This window comes from Silurus meridionalis, chromosome 6 (assembly GCF_014805685.1).
Source record: "Silurus meridionalis isolate SWU-2019-XX chromosome 6, ASM1480568v1, whole genome shotgun sequence".
NCBI lineage: Eukaryota > Metazoa > Chordata > Actinopteri > Siluriformes > Siluridae > Silurus > Silurus meridionalis.
In genome coordinates, this window is record NC_060889.1 from 28,859,192 (window position 1) to 28,879,437 (window position 20,246).

At 37.2% G+C, this 20,246-nt stretch overlaps 1 protein-coding gene across 1 annotated transcript; it reads right to left on the reverse strand.

Moving 5' to 3' along the window:
- Positions 1 to 4,955: 4,955 nt before the first annotated feature.
- Positions 4,956 to 17,943, reverse strand: LOC124387353 (leukocyte immunoglobulin-like receptor subfamily B member 2). Its single transcript, XM_046851664.1, has 16 exons — positions 16,054 to 17,943; positions 15,002 to 15,118; positions 14,787 to 14,822; positions 13,923 to 14,198; positions 12,768 to 13,052; positions 11,987 to 12,268; positions 11,204 to 11,539; positions 10,460 to 10,735; positions 9,079 to 9,327; positions 8,852 to 8,968; positions 7,866 to 7,958; positions 7,692 to 7,742; positions 7,501 to 7,573; positions 7,201 to 7,278; positions 6,604 to 6,659; positions 4,956 to 6,249 (listed from the first exon to the last, which is right to left on the reverse strand). Exons 2-14 carry the CDS (start codon positions 15,030 to 15,032, stop codon positions 7,272 to 7,274), a joined length of 2,112 nt encoding a protein of 703 aa, XP_046707620.1. The 5' UTR covers positions 15,033 to 15,118; positions 16,054 to 17,943; the 3' UTR covers positions 4,956 to 6,249; positions 6,604 to 6,659; positions 7,201 to 7,271.
- Between the last annotated feature and the right edge of the window lie 2,303 nt (positions 17,944 to 20,246).

Below are 20,246 nucleotides of genomic sequence, written 5' to 3' on the forward strand. Positions count from 1 at the left end.
CTATGTCATATTGTAATGGATTTTTTTTATTAAGAATAAAAAATATAAATTATGTTTCAAATTATATCTATCATTTAATGTACTTCCATTTGCAAAAACATTTGGGTGAAAAAATATATAAAAACACTTTAAAACACTGTTCATTTGGCAAATTTTCAGAGAAGGAAGTATCCAATACCGAGAGAGAGAGAGAGAGAGAGAGAGAGAGAGAGAGAGAGTGAGTGAGAGAGAGAGAGAGAGATCCAACTACGATGATACATTGATATGGTAAATGCATAAATGCTGCAGTTAGGAGTGGGGTTGAATGTTGAACAAAAAGTAACACTTTGTGATCATTCTTACTTGTGTGGGGTTATAGGCAGTCTAATTATACAGTATGTGCTTTGTTTAACCTGGCAGTGAATGCTGTAGCTGTGAGTTGCTAACAAAACATGCACCAGCATGTAGTAAAATTAAACTTGAACCTCAATTTGAACTTGTATGAAACAAAAGCTGTAGAGCATTGAAAGACTTATGACCACCTGCCTAATATTTTGTTGGTCCCTTTTGCTGCCAAAGCAGTTCTTACCTGTCAAACATTAACAGCATTTACTTCTTCAGCAGTTTGAGCTACAGGAGTTCCTCTGTTGGATTGGACCACACGGACCAGCCTTCACTCCCCACAAGCATCAATCACCACTTTTGTTAGATACTGACCACTGCAGACCAGGAACATCCCACAGGAGCTGCAGTTTTGGAGATGCTCTGACCCAGTCATCTAGCAATCACAATTTGGCCCTTGTCAAACTCGTTTAAATAGGAAAAAAAAAAAGTTCTGCTTCGAACACATCAACTTTGAGGACAAAATGTTTACTTGCTGCCTAATAAATCCCACCTACTAACAGGTGCCATGATGAGGAGATAATCAGTGTTGATCACTTCACCTCTCAGTGGACATAAAGTTATGTCTGATCGGTGTAGACTGTTTTTAAGTTTTTGAATGCATTGAAGATAAAGTAAAGGAAAACTGAAACTAAAATTGATTCTGTAAACTAAATTGTAAGTGTACCCTCTTTTGCTATCACACCCTTTCAACAATCTCAGCAGTGGTGGGTGGTCAGGGCCAGTAAAGCCTTCTCTGTTGGCCTAAACACTATCAGAAGCACTGACCCACATTTACAACCTAAATCTTGGCTGCACTGCTTCCAGTACATGTATGTGGATCTTAGATTTTGTCCAATCAGATTCTATGTGCTGCCATTTTAATCTAATCTGCCCAGAGCCTTCAAAGTCAATACTGCTGGCTATTTTACCATAGAGAATATTATGAATGGGTCTGTTTCTTTAACCAATTAAATTTCGTATTCTCCTCACAGGGCAGCTAGCTGGCCCAAAATAGCGTCAGCTTTTTTCTGTTCTCTGATTGGTTGGTCAGAGGGAAACTGTTACAGCCAATTTCAACTGGCAAACACGTGTGTAGCTCTGCACACATTTATAAATCTGAGTTAAACTTTTGTATGCCTTCGAAATAAGAGAACTCTATTTGTTTTTGGACATACTTAAAAATCCATTTTCCAGAAAAGCTAGACATTGTGAGAAGAGGTCGGCCAACCCTGAAGCTAGCTAGCTTGTCTCAGCCCGGGAAAGGGTTTGTTCACCACTTCCAGACCAGGGAATATGAGTGGTACCACTACAGCTACTGAGGAGTGGTGCAAATTATAAGTCTGCATCTCTGGTGAGTAAGTTGTATTTTATTAAAATGTTTGTTTTTGTAATTTTATTAGACAAATATTAATTCTGAACTGCTCCAGATGTTATAGGTGCACAGTTGTGGTTGTAGTGTAGAGATTTGGAGTCTTAACCAGCTTTCCTGCTTTAGTAAAATGGTATTTACCTTCCATATGTGAAATCTCTCTCTCTCTCTGTAATGCCATGTGTTGTTATATTGCGTTTTTGTATTGTATTGATGGCTTCTATAATTGTAACATGATAGTGGTGGCAGTAAGAGGTGGATTAAGTCAGGTAAGTCCTTACTGAACGCCCAGGTACCAAATGCATGAACCACCAATGGATCTCAGGAATAGCAATTGACTTTTGACACGTTACTTTTGACACGTTACTGCATTTTATAATGAGTTTATTTCTTTCACAAAAGCCCTTATAGTGATTAAAAAGAAAAATGCAATGAATCTTTTGTGCTTTATAGAAAAATATGATTTACAGAATAAACCTGTTTATTTTTTATCCATTTTTAAAAGTAATTTTATTATTATAATTATAAGTTGTATTTATTTATTTTGGATTTGTTAATTTGTTTTTGGATTTGTTATTTTGCTTATATTTTGCTATACATAACAAATGCCATGTACTGAACACCACCTGACTCATTTCTCCCAGCAGCAACTCCTGTCTTGTCGGAAACCAGCTTTTCTCACAAAACAGACCCGATTAAAGTGAACAAATCTTACAATGCTCAACAGCATATCTAGTGGTGGTCCAGATTGCAGGATACTTATTGAAGACTGGATATGGGACATCATATTGATGGTGAAGGGATACCTGAAAATCTGTGTTTTGCTAAAGTAGTGCGACATTTGAGTGGTGAAGCCAGAGAGCTAGTTCTTTGGAGACAACCTAACATTCAGTCGAAGAGGCACAGTATGAAGCCCGACCTTTCCCAGATCAAGATAGCAAACTGACTCATTTCAGGAACTTGAGCTGCGTCTAAACGCTTTGGGATGTTGCCTGAGTGTTCACGTTTTGAAATAATGTGTGTAATCAGTCAAAAATTGGACACTGGCAGTCACCAGTGAGGTGACATCACAACCAGAAGTATAAAGCGCATATGAGTGAAGGCAGCGGCAGCTACTGTTGTTCAGAATGCACTCTGTGTTTTGTATTGTCTGTCAGATTGTTTGTCAGATTGTTTTTTAAAAAAAAAGGAAAAAAAATATTTGTATGTTCCTGGGAGCGGAGCATGCTCATCAGTTCTCGAGAAAGCCGGCTGCATGTCAATGCCATTTCTCCGCTTATGAGCGGCACTCTCCGTGGAAAGAGCTCCTCGTGGTTCTGCAGCTCCTGGGCTCGCAAATGGACCTCGCAGAGGATTTCGATACAGGCTTGTCCCTTTCTCTAACCTCACCTGCTTGGTCCAGCACTCGCTCACAGGCTTGCAAGCACGCCTTTCGGCGGATTCTTCCCCCTTGCAACGAAAGCATTAGCTCCGCCTCTCTTCCTCTGAGGAGGAGGGGAGGCGGGTGCACTTTGCGAGCTAGACTCTCCTTTCCCAGCTCGGGGGTGCCATTTTTCACCTTTGTCCGAAGCTGTGGAGGCTGTGGCCCCCTGAGCTCTGAGGTTCTGGTCTCTCCATTGAGGTGGAACAGACTAATCTCCACTCCAGAGCTCCCTCCACGAGGAGGTCATATGCTTCCAGGTGGCATCTGTTCTGCTCATGGTGTGAGCACCACCAGCTGGATCCAGTCCACTCCCCTTTATGGTTCAGTGCTGGATTCCTCCATGGACAGTTCACCAAGGGGTTGGCTCGGTCCATCCTAAAAGTCTATGCGTCTGACATTTTGGCTTATAATGCCCCTGTGGCCGGGCAATCTCTGGTAGAGTCCCGATGGTATTGCGTTTTCTCTACGGCACCCGGAGGCTGAGGCCCCCGGTACAACCTAATGTGCCTGGGTGGGACCTGGCTGTCATTTTGGGGGCTCTGTCTGAGCCCCCCTCTTCGAGCCTCTAGCCGAGGCATCTTGGAGGCACCTTTCAATCAAGACCGCGTTCTTGTTGGCCATCTGCTCTATCAAGAGGGTAGGGGAGGTCCTCTACTGTCCCCTACTGCAGGCCCTTTCTGTGGCACCCTCCTTCCTGGAGTTTGCCCGGGTATGGCCAGTGTCTTTCTGTACACCCATATGGGTTACATTCCCAAGGTGCCCTTGGTTGTCCCACAATCCACAAGATTACAGGCACTCTATCCTCCTCGGTTCCAGGCCCCAGACCAGGAGAAATGGAACCGGCTCTGTCCGCTGCACACACTTTACACCTACGTCCACAAGACAGGTCCTTGGAGAAGGACCAATCAGCTGCTTGTCTGCTATGGCCCTCCCAAGAGAGGCCTCCCTGCTAATAAGCAGACTCTAAGCAGGTTGATTGTTGATGTTATCACATCATCTTATGAGTCCTCTGGTCTCCCTGCTCCATTAGGGGTCAGAGCTCACTCCACCCGGAGTGTGGGTGCCTCAAAATCTTGGTCCTCTGGAGTTCCCTCCAAGACATATGTAACGCTGCGGGTTGTTCCACCCTGCCGACCTTTGTGCGGTTCTATAACCTAGACCGCAGTGCCACTCCTGGCCCCTCAGTCCTTCTCTAGCTTTGGTGACAGACACACACTAGACAGGGACTGGTCAGTCTGGCGTGATTGGACACTCGTTCCCAAAGCGTTCCGATGCAGCTTGAGTTCCTGAAAGGGAACGTCTCTAGGTTACATATGTAACCCTAGTTCCCTGAGGGAATGAGACGCTGCGTCTCTAAGCCACACCTCCGGCGTCCCTGCAGCGCTTCCTTCTCCCTTACAGAAGCTGCTGCTGCCCTCACTAATATGCGTTTTATCGGTGACATCCAGTGTCCAATTTTTGACTGATTGCACACATTATTTGTGAGCCTAAACACTCAGGCGCGTTCCCAAAGCGTTTCGACGCAGTGTCTTGTTTCCTCAGAGAACTAGGGTTACACACGTAACCTATAGACCTTCCTGCATTTCTGGAATGTTTTCTGGAAGTCTTATTTTCGATGCGTGTCAAGCACCTTCTGTCACACACACAACCTTTCAATCAAAAGTCTTAAACACTAACTTTTCATAGTCTTGAAATTAAAGAGAAAATATTCTTGTGACCAACTGTTGTGAACAGACTGAAACTGCAGTTGAGTGACTAGTTTATTTTTTATGTTTATTTAATCTATAAATTGAAAATATTACCAACTTTTAAAAAATGTAAATGTTTACAAAAAAACTTGAAATGGAAAATTATTTACTACCCATTGAATATAGACAGTCCCCACCTTTCATTCCAAATGACTGTTCGTACCATGAATTTGTTTGTAAGTTGTTACTGTGTTCGTTATTGACTACGCAAATCTCCTAATGATGTAAGAGCTATAAATACTATGAAATAAACAATAAAATATACTAAAACAAATTGAAATACTGTATACAATATTTTTTTTTTTAAATATTAAAAAATAATTTACTTAACAAAATTTAATTTGCCCGAGTCCAGCGCATGTAGACTCCTTACGGTCGACAATTAGCTCACTGCGGCTCTCCTCCGTTTTGAATTTTTTTGACTTGATGACAGAATTTTTTGCTTAATAATGGGAAAATCCATTATTAAGCAAGTACATATAAGCAACTATTAAGAATGAAGCATTTTTAAAGGGATGAATGTAGACAGAGAAAAAAGTTAAACAAGTGCCTTCATAAAACCTTACATTTTAAAACATGTACAGAGATTGCATTTCTGATGTTCTCTGAAACACTATTTAAAATGTGGGATACAATGTTCTGATGTAATTTACTGGTGAAATTAGAAATCTAAGAGAAGGCTATGTTAAATAAGAAATTAATCAGCCTTTTATTTTCCATAGTTGTGCAACAGGATTAAGCCAAACATTACTTTTTAATGCTTTATACTGAACAGTTGGCCTATTTTACCATATTGTTACAAAAAAGGTTTCCTGCTTCCCCTTTCCATTGCCCAACTAAAAGTCCAGATATTGTGTAAGCAACCATAGAATTGCAAGCTTGGCATAAAGATCGGTAATGTATCACTCCAATAATATTTGTTTGGTCACCATGTCTGAATTTCTGGGGTTTGGTTCCAAAGAACAAATTGCATTAACCCCAACCCAAACTTCTTCAGTCAGTAAAGCCTCTTTTACGCAAATTCCACGCTACCAGAAGATCATCTGGATAATGGTGAGGTGCTAGATCATTAGACTTTTCAGAACAACATAATCCATGGCCTGAATATCTGTTATTCACACATTTCTCCAGGGGGATCCTGATGCTCTGATTTTCCACAACAATGGAATGGTTTGATGAGGTGAGCAAAATCCAGAAGTGCTTTGTGGTTTTGGTCTTGTCCAAGCTTAGAACGTAGCAACTTAAAAGTTTAACAATAAAAAAAATATTTTAGTAAAGCTGAACACAAACTCCATCTCTCTGTTTGATCCCGGTAGCTTCACCAGTGTTGACAGACACATTGCTCACTGCAGAGAGAGAGAAAATAATGAAATTCTCTTGATATTGTTATCAATGATGTAAATTAGTAAACATTTTGGACCAATACTGCAGACTTCAGCAGCAAATCAATAAATTATTCATCTTGTTAGCATTTTGCATGTCCAGAGCTTACTAATGTATATCATAATTGACGAAGTAGAATGAGATGACTGAACATGTATGAAATCTGCCCACAATCTTTGAGAAGCTGGTTTTCATATGAATATTTTTCTAATTGTCTCTGAAACTGATTGTGGCCAAATTCTTCCCAGTGCAGCTTTAAATGTATTTCTTACTTCATGGTGTATGATTTTATTTTAAGCTTTATAAATGAGAGTTACCTTCATGTTTTGATGCAACTCTGAGTAAACAGTTTCATCACCCACACTGGCCTTCTCTAGTTGGGAGCAAGGAGGAAATCATTAGTGACTGATAAAACTCAAGTTTATTTACAGCACTGTTTAATTTTCAAGTTGGATTAGCAAGGAGGTGTTTTAATGCACATTACATTATTGTTCCTAAATGAACAGCTTCTTTACAGGGACTCGTAAAGACAGCAGTTTCTGGTTTCTTTGTTACATAAGAATGTGCATTTTTCCCCCCAATCAATTTAGAAAAGGAAAAAAAGAGATTGTGGTGAGGCAACAACTTGCTTTTTATAATTTCCCAATTTTAAAGGTATCTATAAGTAATAAAAAAAATGGAATATGATTAATTCATTAAAACATGTAGTGGCTAATATTGTTTGTGATATAAGGAGAATAAAAATCTTAGGAACATGCTGTTGTAGGAAAGTGAAAGCTCCACTACTTTACACCGTGGACCTTTACTTTGTACCAGCACCAAAAAAGTGTTCTATTTATTACATCATCACATAAAACAAGAGAAGTGTGCAGATAATCGGTGATACAGAACAAATGTTATTCATTTAAATTTACCCTGTGCTCTCTTTTTCATGGGTTTTAGTTGAATCTCAGCGTAAGTGACATCACTCATGCCGAGTTCAGCATCAGCACCTGCAGTAGCAGTGAACAAAACCACCCTAATTATTTTTGTAATACATTATTGAATGTGATTTCTTGCCAGTTTTCTTTTTTGATATATCAATTAATTGATTGATGAATCAATTAATTGAATTGATTGATTACATTAATCAAATAAAATAAAATTAAATTAAAATGAAATCAAAACAAATTAAATAAAATTAATTTAAATTTAAATTAGGGGTTAAAAACTACCATTTTTCTTGTTTGCCTTCTTTTTTTGGGATCTGTGAATAAGTGGCTTCGCTGCTCTCAGCTTCAGTTTCACCTGAACACAGTGCATTGTGTTAATCACTACAAGACATTTCTGTACTTTAATGTACATAGATAATCTATAGTTAAGTTTCCTAATCCAAGAGCAAATGCCTGAAAAGAAATAATGCTACCTCTTTCACTCATATCTGCCTGATCCACAGTGGCATAAAGGTTTTCATTTTCTACAGAAAACAGAGCAAAAGTTTAAAATACAATATCTGAAATGCTCATGAAGTAAGTTGCAATAAAAGTGAGATTTTCTTAAATAAATGGATTTAGAAATAGTCGTTGAGACAGAGACTCACCAGCCTGAAGTGGATCGTGTCCAGACTGAGAGTCGTTATTTCCTGACCAGCTCTGATTCTGTTCTGATATCTGTTCGGATTTCTGCTGCTTTTCTGAATAAAAAAGACAAATTCTACATCTGAATGCAATGTAAATTGTAACACGTTAATTAGACAGAAGTTCAAATTTACATAAGGAACCGAAACAAATAATAGACAATAGACAATAATTTCTAATAACAATAGAGAAAATAAAAGTCTGAAATGCATATACTGTAGTAAAGTCTAATTTTACAACTGAAATATAATGAAATGAATGATTCTTCTTCTTCTTCATTCGGCTTCTCCCATTAGGGGGCACCACAGCGGATCATCCATCCCCATACCCCCCTGTCCTCTACATCTGCCTCTTTAACCCAACCACCTGCATGTCTTCCCTCAATACATCCATAAACCACCTCCTTGGTCTTTCTCTTTTCCTCCTTCCTGGTGTCTCCATACTCAGCATTCTCCTACTGATATACCCCATGTTCCTCCTTTGCACATGTCCAAACCATCTCAATTGGGCGTCTCTCACTTTGTCCCCAAAACGTTCTACATGCACTGTCCCTCTAATAAACTCATTTCTAATCCTGCCAATGAAAATCTCAACATCTTCATCTCTGCTACCTCCAGCTCCACCTTTTCTTTTCTTACTTTTATCTTTTTCTAGTCTTTTAGCTAATGTCACGAAATATAAAGACACAATAAAACAAGTAAATGAACGCACAGACTTTATTATTAAACCAGGTTTAGCATGTCCCTGTGTTCATCATTAGTTACCGTCATTAGTTTCCTTCCAATAAACTATAGAATTTTCAAATGGCTTGAGTTTGTTTGTTCTTTGGGAATTTTATACAGCTGCAAATAAAACGTTACAATTTTTTTGGGCATATAATAATACAATTAAATAATACGAACATATAGTGTTTACCAAATGAAAAATAACCCAAAATGATCAGCATTACCTTTCTTCATTTTATAGTACCACAGGATCATGAAGATCAACAAAGCAATTAATAAAAAGACCAAACTCAGTCCCACAGCCAGCCCTACTGTTTCACCAACGAATCCAGAACGAGAGACTAAGCAAAGAAAAAGAAGCAGTAAGTAAGCTTTGAAACGCTACAGAAAAATGTTAACTGCATTATTAAAACCATAAAGGGATTGGATAAATTCAAAATGTATTTCTCACGTCGGACTGAGATCCAGCTTCTCGGTGACTCTCCTCTCTCTGGGTGTTTACAGTGGTAGAAACCTTCATCTGACTTTGAGACTTTATGGATGATCATCTCTCCTGTAGTCTGGTTCTGGACGACTGATCCATCTTTATAGAAATCAGTTTGGGGATTTAAGGGATTTGTGTACCGATATAAACAGTGTAGAGTCAGAGGATGTCCCTCAGTCACAGGATGGACAGAACTCTCCAGGATCATATTACCTTCTAGAGCACAGAAAATTAGCAATATAAACAAAGGTTACACTAATATATTTTTTAACAGGTATATAACTGTATATAACTTATAATGTGCATTGGAATAAATTGATAATAAACAAATAAAGAATAGATAGATAGATAGATAGATAGATAGATAGATAGATAGATAGATAGATAGATAGATAGATAGATAGATCGATCCATATATACAGAATAGAGCTTGAAACGTTGATTACAGGCAGTAAATACAGTAAAGCATTAATGAGACAGCAGTGTCCTAACAATGTCATAAAGGTCTGTGTAGAGTTTAGTAGAGTGAATAAAAAAAAAAAAAAAAACATTGAATGGTTCGAAGACAAATGGCCTGTATCTCCACCTAAATGGAAGGAAGTTAAACAATTTATGTCTAGGATTGGAGAAGTCCCTGATGATGACTTGTAAGATGCCCAGTGGCAGACTGGACTAAGAGTAATATCTGATGTGCTTCTTCAGACTAGTGGCACTAGTGGTAGACTAGTACTAACGAACAGATGACAGCGAATGTGATCTGAAAATATTTCACAATTAATGATGAAATTAAAGCAGACTACAAACTGGGCTGTGTGAAAATATCAAGAGGAGAAGTTCCAACATATTTTAAAATACATGTAACTTATCTCCACCATCTATCTACATCTTCACTTATGAGTGAAGGTGAAACACACAGCAACTTGCATTTATTTTTATTGATGAAACTCATTGATATAAATCAGGTTGCCACCTTGAACTTTATAGTACAGATAAATTAAAAAAATCATAACATTGAACATAAATGTACAGTGAATTAGCAGCACACAGCAGTAATTACCATAAACAGAGAGAAAACAAATGTTCTCTGACGTCCCTGATTAATTTATATTTAGGAAAGTTACTAATTGCATTATCTTTACCAGCGAAGTGAGTATCGGTAAGCTTGCAGTCAGTTTGGAAAACATGGCTTACACACATACCTACTCAGAATTACAGAATAATATTTATTAAATAATGTACATGTAATGCTGAGTAATCCAATTCTTCTTGAACAGTTGTTTGAATTGTAAACTATTCATAGTTTGAATATTCTGTAATAAAACTTTTCTCTTTCTCTTTATAGACTCACCATGAACTGTGATGTTGACAGGATTACTGTTTTCTCCAGATTCAGACTCACACCAGTAAACTCCAGTGTAAAATGTGTAGAGGAAGCTGAATTTACATGTAGATCCTGTAACTGATCCCCACTGTGAACAATCTAACACTCTTTCACTGTCTGTGTATCGTCTCACTGTCCATCCAGTAGAGTTACTCTGGTCCTCACAGCTCAGTGAGAGAGAGTCACGAGTAAAGTGTTGAGTTCTGCTGGGACTGATGATCAGAGACACTGGAGGAGATTCACCTTACACACAGAAGAAACACAAATAAATATATGTACAAATTGTAATGCAATGAGGATAAAGGTAAAGGTGTAGTCAGATTGATAGCTATTAATTTGATAATCAAAGGCACAGTCCAGAACATGAGACAAATCACACACAGGTTTAACATGGAATAATCATCATAAAAGCTGCAATAGTCAAAATGTTTCAATTTAAAAAATAGCAAAGACATAGGGAAAAACAGAGGACATGAAAACAAGCAGTGTGTAAGGTGAAAATGGGAACACATGCACATGATCAGGAATCACATCAGCTCAAACCCATGGCATTTCTTATCATTTGTAACCAATGGAGAAACTGATTCTTTAGGATTGGGGTTATTTCATAACTGACATACATATTATAACACAATTATGTTAAGCTTTTTTTTATTATATATTTATATGTCTGATAATATTTAAACAAATACAACATTTAATTTTCTTTACCAGAGATCCATAGAGGCTGTGGATTGCTGTACAGTATGTGACTGACTGGTTCTCCTCTCTTTCCTCTACACACATAAACTCCTGTGTGGTGAAGAGCAGAAGGACTGAGAGTGTAGGAGCCTCCAGATCCTCTGCTGCTGTCTGAGAGAAGCTCCACATACATGATAAAGCCATGATTCATTTGTATTGCAGTTACACCGTCTCTGTAGGGAACAACTGTGTACCAGCTGAATGTCCAGTCTGTAGAGGAGTCTGTAACCTCACAGCTTAGAGTCACTGAGTCTCCTTCAGTCAGCCAGTTCTGTGGAGATACACTCAGTACTGCCTGTGGTCTCTCTGTTACACAGGAAATACAAAGTTTTTATTTAGTGGAGTTATATAATAATTATTTAAAAGGTAATTAACAACGATACAATCTAAGAATGTCAAGTGTATTTAACTGTGTGAGTTACTTAAACAACACATATTGTGTACACCTGTACATTACTAACAGAACTGTGTCTTTATACTAGCTGTACTGCCAGATAGACACAAGAATAAAATATGCATAAGGTGCATAAACATGGTTTAAGAGCATATGAAAAATCTTACAATTCTCTTGTATCTATGATCGTATTTAAAAAAAAAAAACTTTTAAAAAATGTCATGGGGTCACAATAAAAAAAAAAAAATCAAAACTTTTTTAAACATTATAGAACAAAAGGAACTTTTATGCATTAAGCAATCTTTTTATTCAAACTTCTCCTAATCATGTTGAAAAACAAAAGAAAAATCACAAAATACCTTTTGCTTTAATCTTTACAGAATCACTGAGTCCTGTGTAGAAGAAGTTGTAGCTGTTAGAGCTGTACATTGTCCTGCTTGCCCAACACTGATACACTGTTTCTCCTGCGTTATCAACTCTCACACTGAGTGTGTTGTTATGTACAGTGTTCAAAAGCTGTGAATTTTTGTACCAGAAAATATCCCATCTAATCGTCCCCTGCAGCTCACAGCTCAGAGTGATGGTGTCTCCAGTGTACATGAAGCTCTGATGATTCACTCTCACAGTCGGTTTGTGCTTTTCTGTTGGGAAAATTATGGTGTCAGTGCTGATTTTCACTTTCCAGCATAAGCAGTAGATTCACTGTGCTTTATCATGTGTCAGAATAAAAAAATAAATAAAAAATTATATATATATATATATTTTTTTTTATATATATATATATATAAAATTTCATGCAAAATCAAAGTTGCATATTTATTACAACTGCCTAATTTCTTACATGACTTCTTTTTTTGGTATATTTTCTAGATATTTCCAAAATATAGACAGGCAGTAGGTACAGATAATAATCTAGCTAATAAAAATAATTATAATGGAAAATAAAATATCACAATGGTAGGATCAGCCGTGCATAGTGAAGAAAATTAAGCTTCATACACTTGAAGTTCAGGACCTTAAACATGTTTTAAAAATTATTTAAAATATTATAGAACAAAAATCACTTGTAACATTTATACAATCTTTTTATTCAAACTTTATTTAAACCTGTTGAAAAACAAAAGGAAAATCATGGAATACCTTTTGCTTTAATCTTTACAAAATCACTGAGTCCTGTGTAGAAGAAGTCATAGTTGTTATGGTTGTTGTAGATTATCCTGCTTGCGCGACACTGATACACTGGTTCTCCTGCGTTATCAACTGTAATGTGGAGTGTGTTGGTAGCTACGTTGTTCACAAGTTGTGGATTTTTGTACCAGAAAAACTTCCATCCAGTCGTCTCCTGCAGCTCACAGCTCAGAGTGATGGTTTTTTCAGTGTAGGTGAAGCTCTGAGGATTCACTCTCACAGATGGTTGGGGTTTTGCTGTTGGTGTAAAAGGAGGCGTCAGAGCTGCTATTTACTTTACAAAATAAGCAGTAGATTCACTGTGCTTTATCATGTGACCATGTCAGAATAAAATATATTTAACATTTTAAACTAAAACTGTTATACTTATTACAACTATACTGTCCTCCCTTTAACCTCTGCGAAGTTTAGAGGCAAGAAATGCAAGTTCAAATTCCATCATTTATTTCAGATTGATGACAGAACTCTACGAGGGATCAGAGCAGAACTAATGATGATAAAAAAATTCAATTTTTAATTAGTTTCATGACTACACATTAAAGAAATGCTATTGACATTACACACATTGGCATATTGATATGGATATATAATCACCATATAAGTTACCCCAAATGCAATAAATTCTCCATGTAGCTCAGTAAGATCATAAAAAAAATTGTCTCATTCTGTATGGAACTGGAACTGTATGTTACTGTGGGTACCATGGTTTATGAGCACATTAAGTTATAACGGTGATTAAACTGACCAGGAATACATATATACCTTCCAGCCAATCGGATTCAAGTAGATTTGGAGTTTAATAATACTGTATTCATTCACTCTGAATGACCAGTTACTGCATTATTATTAACATATTAAAATAAGTGCACTGTGAGATATGAGAGATTACTTTATATAAAAAATTGATTAAAACAATTTGACCAATCAGAATTCTGAAATTAACTTCTGATCTGCTGTTATAGTGAGTGTTTCTGGATTTTTCTGTTTCCATACAATTATAAAGATCATTATAAAAGATTAGGAATGTGTTTATTTATCTTGTCATGAATAAGTGGTCTTTTTTTCACACACAAATGCAGTTGGAAAAAAGCAAGAATTATGACATACCTTTTGCTGTGATCTTGACAGGATCACTGAGCTCTGTGTCGTAGTATCTGTAGTTGCTTTTCCAGCGTGCTCCACACTGATACACTGTTTCTCCTGCATTATTGACGTTCACACTGAATGTGGTGGTTTTCGTCGCTACATTTCTCACAAAATGTGAATTTATGTACCAGGCGAACTCCCATTCTCTCGAATCCTGCGGCTCACAGCTCAGAGTGATGGTGTCTTCACTGTTGATGAGGCTCCAAGAAAATGATCTCAGAGTTACTGTGGGTTTTGCTGTTAATATAAAATAAAGGTGTCAGAGTTGATTTTTATTTTTCAACACAAGCAGTAGATTCACTGTGCTTTAACATATGATGATATTTTTCATGTAGCCTTGAAACTATGTTCTGCACACACTAGTGTGTGTGTGTGTGTGTCTAGACATATATGTCAGAATAAAATAGATTTAACATTTCATACTAAATATTACAGTTGTATGAATTCCAATAGTGTATATCTACTATAGCTACTAATGCTAAATCTATTTTATTCTGACATATATGTCTAGACACACACACACACACACACACACACACACTAGTGTGTGCAGAGCATAGTTTCAAGGCTACATGAAAATATGTTCAAATATTTTGGTAATAAAATGAGGAAAGAATAATCAAGATAATCAATATGCAATCAATATTTAAATCACATGAATTAATGATTTTATCTTAACTGAAAATAATTATTGTGAATTTACCAAGAGCACAAAGTAAATAGTAATTAATAATGTATAATAAATCAAAAAAATGTACACAAACTTCTTAGTCCTAAAAAAGTAAAAAGTCTAAAATATAAAGGATAAGTTATAAATAAAATCACCTTGAGCATGAGCCACTGGTAAAAGTGAAACCAACACTGAAAAAGGAACAGAAACACAGAACAGGATGTAAACATGAAAATTATTCAGTCTATTAATGTAAAATGCATATTGTATCAAACTCACAAGATTAATTTTTATTCATAAAATCTAAACTACCATCTCTCAGGACTTTGAGACTGCTCTAATAAAGACACAAAGAAAACATTTTACTCACTGAGTATCACAGGGAGTGAACTGAGCTCCATCCTGTACCACTAATGACAGACTGACAGAGCAGTGGTGTGTTAATTTCTCAACACTTCCTGTGTTTTCTCCTTGTCATTTCACAATACTAAAAACAAAGAGAAAATGAGTGTATTTAAAATGGAAGACTTTGCATCCACTCTTCCTTCCTCTTTCCAGAAAACTTTCAAACATTCGCATTTTACAAAACCCACACACAAGAAAGTGCAGTGATAGACATCCAGTAGATAAAACAATTTTATATTGATTTTACCAGCTTTTTAAATGTTAGGTTTTACTGCACCAAGTGTGAACATGAGAACAAACAGAGGCTTTTAGAGCAGGATTTTTACTTCCCCAGTCTGAGGGGAGTATTTTACATTTGTTTCCAAGCATGTTGCATCATTTTTAAAATGCAGATGGCTGCACATTTTGCTTAACCTCAATTCTGTTTAATTACCTGAGGTAGAGTTGAACAAGAGGAACTACAGACTATGTTTAAAAAGAGCTGCTAGACTATAGGCTAGACGACATTGTGTTATGTAGCTCTTTGTTGTTTTATGTAGCATCAAGGTTCTGGAGGAACATTGTCTCGTTTCACTGTGTACTGCTTCAACTATAGTTGAAATGAAATTGAAAGCTTCTCGACTTGACTTAAATCTTGATTGCTATTATGCAGTTACTCTTAACATTCACTAAATAGCAGACTAGTGTAATAACCTTAATAATAAATTAGCCTCTTTTATTTAATGTATTTAACTAATGTCCTGTTCCAATTCAAATCTATTGTCTCAAGCCAAGGCTGATTACTGAGTTCCTAGAAAAGGTATGGCCTACACAGATAGTATGATTATGATTATACCAAAATGGTGTGTTGTAATTACACATGAAATTTAGATTTCTTTACTGAAGATACCCAAGATCACAGTGACCTCCATAATTCCCAAACAGTGGAAGTTTGGCACTACCAGGTCTCTTTCAAGAACTGGATGCTCAGTCAAACTGAAAAAATGAAAGGAGAAGGGCCTTAGTAAAAGTGCTCACCAAGAACCTGATGGTCACTCTGACTGATCTCCAGAGATGCTGTGTGTCAAGATGGGCAAAGTTCCAGAAGGACAACCATCACTGTAGCCCTCCACTGATCTGGACTTTGTGGCAGAGTGGCTAGACAGAAGCCTTTTCTTATTGCAAAACACACAAAGGCCTGTTTAAAGATTGCAAAAACACACCTGAAGGACAATCAGGCTCTAAGGAACAAGATTTCCTGGTCCAAGGAATGCAAAATCTTTTGGCCTCAGTTCTAAATGCTATGTCTGGAGGAAATCAGGCACTGCTCCTCACATCCCCAAAATTATAGTGGTGGCAGCATCATGTTTTTCTGCAGTAGGGACTAAGCAACTGTTCAGTTTGAGAGAAAACTGAATTGAGTGTAGTACAGAGATACCCTCAATAAATTCACAGCGCTCAGGACCTTTGTCTGGGCCAAAAGGTTCACTTTCCAAAATGAGACTGTCCCTAAGCAGAAAGCCAAGACAACACAGGAGTGGTTTAGGAATGAGTTTTTGTATGTCCTGTAGTAGCCCAGCCAAAGAGAGATGCGAAAATCGCTCCCTATTCAACCTGGCCCAGCTTGAGAGGATTTGGAAAAAAGAATTGCAGAAATATTGACATATATACATACATATACATATTTATAAAACATAAATAGTTATTGCATTAAGCTTCACATCCCCTCTTAACTGCTGAACAGACTGATTTAAAAAAAGGGAAGCTGCGTCACATCTTGTGTCTGCTCTCATACACATGTAAAACTGTATACGATTTGAAAATGTAGTCTACAATATTAATGATAGTCTTAGTGCATGTCTCCTTTCCCGTCACTGACCATCATAAATATTATAGATAACCAGAATTGTACATTAATGCAGATGCTTACATTTGACTTAAATTTGATTAAAACACATGCAGTGTTTTAATCAAGAGTGCAGAGCAGCAAGGGGTTGGTATAGCCAAAGAGTTCAAGAGTTTGAAAGAGTTCAATGAGTGTAAGTGGAGCTGCAGTTGACCAGCATATCAACAGTTAAAGAGTGAAAAAAAAGTTGTTGCTTTTGCATGAGTATCTTCACACCTCTTGCAGCTTTTCACAGCTGAATTTAAAAGTGTATGAAAATAAGAATAGACACTGCATTAAAATAGAACAAACCCCACCACAAACTGTTTCCACTCTGTGTGTTTACAGGAATAATGAGAGGTTGTTTGTACACAGTTATTGCTCTTTTCTTTAACACTGACGTAAATAATGATTAGTCAAACGTGCTGTACATTATTTTGGTATTAGTGTGTATTAGATTAAGCTTGCTGGACTGAGATATTTTACTGCACAGACCATAATAGTAACAAAAATGGAAATTAAGGTCATAAGGCATTTTGTCAGTGTGGCGATTTAATGCTATAATAGAATATAAAGTTTTGTTAAAGCCTTACTATGCACAGAAAAGAGCACCAGAGTCACAAAGCAGCAGAAATACATTTTATTTAGTCACAATCTCACAATCATGAATGAATTTGGTAAAAGACCAAACTCTATGCAGCCATTTTTTTAGCAGGTCAAATGATCATGAGAGGGATCACTGAGCAGCAGATGACAGCAGGACACAAAAGATCAGTCACAGATCCAACAATACAGACATATTTACACTCATTTTCTCTCAGATACAGCGATCACAATGTTCTAATCACACAATAACCTCAACGATCAGGGCATTCAGACTACAGACGAACATCATTATACCCCACCACTCACTCTAATGAAGACACAAAGAGAACATTTACTCACAGAATATCACAGCGAGTGGACTGACTTCCATCCTGTATGTCTACTGTCTGACTGAGTGACAGAGCAGTGGTGTGTGTTAAAGTTATTTCACTTCCTTTGTATCCACACACACACACACACACACACACACACACACACACACACACACACACACACACAGAGGGCAAGTAGTTTCTGTTCCTGTTTTAAAAGTTATATTGCAAAATTTATGACATAATATCTAAATGTCTATTATATGCTCACTGTACACTTACATCTGCTCATGCAGCAATCCAATCAGCCAATCATGTGGTAGCAGTAGAATGTAAAAAGTACCTTGTGGTGGGGGAGGTGGTAGCTCAGTGTTTAAGGCTCTGGGTAAGGTCAGGGGTTCAAGAAGAGTGAAGCTGCAACTCTCTGGGCCCTTGAGCAAGGCCCTTAACCCACTGTGCTCTAGGGGGTGCTTTAACAGGCTTTCCTGTTACATGTGACAAATATAAATCAGCTTTCTTTATTTTCTTTTTGGTATTTTACCAATCTCCCCTTATTTTCAAATTAATGATAAGAGAGGTCATTGGAGAATTGCCAGACCGATTTGAAGATATGCTTCAGTAATTCAAAATGTGGTGACCATTCAATATGTGGTGTGATATTCAAAGATGGTGCTTCTGAGTTCAGGTGCAGTGGAGATGACTGGTTGAACCAGCGGCTCCTAAAGATGCAAAGACCCTTCTTAGTTCTACTACAGAAAGTTCTACCCCCTTCGGTCTGACAGAGCTCGAGCATCCCTCACGACCCTGAGCATCGATCCCTCCTGGTGCATCTTTCTCTCTCTTTTGTACCCTGATCAACAAACCCAAAAGCACACCCAATCACACTCTCACACACTTTCACCCCTCCTTCTCCTTTACCCACACCAATTTTCATAAATAAACACCACAAGTGAATTTCCGATTCTCATGTAAGGTGTTCTACCCCTCGCAGAAGCGAGTCGCTAGACACTTCCTCTCACTTTTTCCATGCATCACTGCATTTAAATAGAAAATAAACCACAACCACAAACTGGTCTCTGCTCTCAGGCCTCTATTAATAATACTTATGAGAAATTTTTTTTTTTTCTTTCTGCAGTTACCTGTGCTGAGCATTGGTATTATTATCATAATTCTAACAATAATGAAAAAGTAGGCCATAAAATATTTTCCCATCAAGTCTATTTAATGCTATGATGCATTTTTTTTAACCAAGTGAGCAGATTCTTACCTCATGTGGCTGAAAACAATTCAGTAAGTCAGAAACAAAACTTTCATTGATGAAAATACAAATACTATTCAGCCTTTTTTATGGAGCAGATCAAACGATCATAAAGAGGTGGCAACTGAGCAGCAGATGATAGCAGATACAGATTCTAACAATACAGACACTCTGTTAAACCATCATAGTTCCTGAGAGAAGTTACATATCAAACTCAACACTTCTCATACCAGTCCAAAATGAATCCAAGTTAGGTTTCTTAATGAGGGGCTTAATAACTGCCAACCTGAGGGGTTTTACAGCTTTACAGAAATCAAGTTAAGGTGAATGGTGTGCATTAATCCCTGATGAGCAGCCATGGCGACTGTGGCAAGGAAAAACGTTATGGGGAAGAAACCTTGAGAGGAACCAGACTCAAAAGGGGAACCCATCCTCATTTGGGTGACATCAAGAGTGTGATTATAGTCTTTAAACAAAACAGAACACTAGAGATTGAGAACTAACATGAGCACTGGAATGTAAGATTATGAGTAATGTTTTTTCTACAGTCTTATACCGTCATTTGTGGTTATGAAATTAGGAGCTAGTGAGCAACTCATAAAATAGCTCTACATTTGCGATCATCACAGATCCAACACCAGCTTCTCCTGTCCTAAACATGTAAAGCAGTGTAGTTGTGAAGTTTTAGGTACTACTGGATCAGGAGATGCTGTCAAAGGTTGGACCTCCACAATTGTTTCTTTAATATTTTTAATTTTTCTAGTGAAAAAATACATAAAATCCTCACTACTAAACTGTGAGGGAACACGCTTCTCGTTCTCTTGAGGGCATGCGTATGACTATTATACTATGGTGCAGGTGTTTTTCATCTCTTTTTTAATCAGATGCGGGCAACGGTGTCTAATGTGCTAGTGAGACTGGAACCTATGTTGTTAGCCATTTAATCAAGATTATTAGCATTTAGGGGTTTAGTGAGAATTAGCATTTATTTTTTTAGATTTTGCTTTAGCCAGAATCATGTAAGAAAGCGCTTAAAGCTTTAAAATAAATTTTTAATAAAATCTAAAATGTTGTACAGATAAAACCTGAAATATATCAGATGATTTATAGTACATACACACATACAGTAAATTCATACACACTCATTTATACCTAATTCAGTCATTCAGTG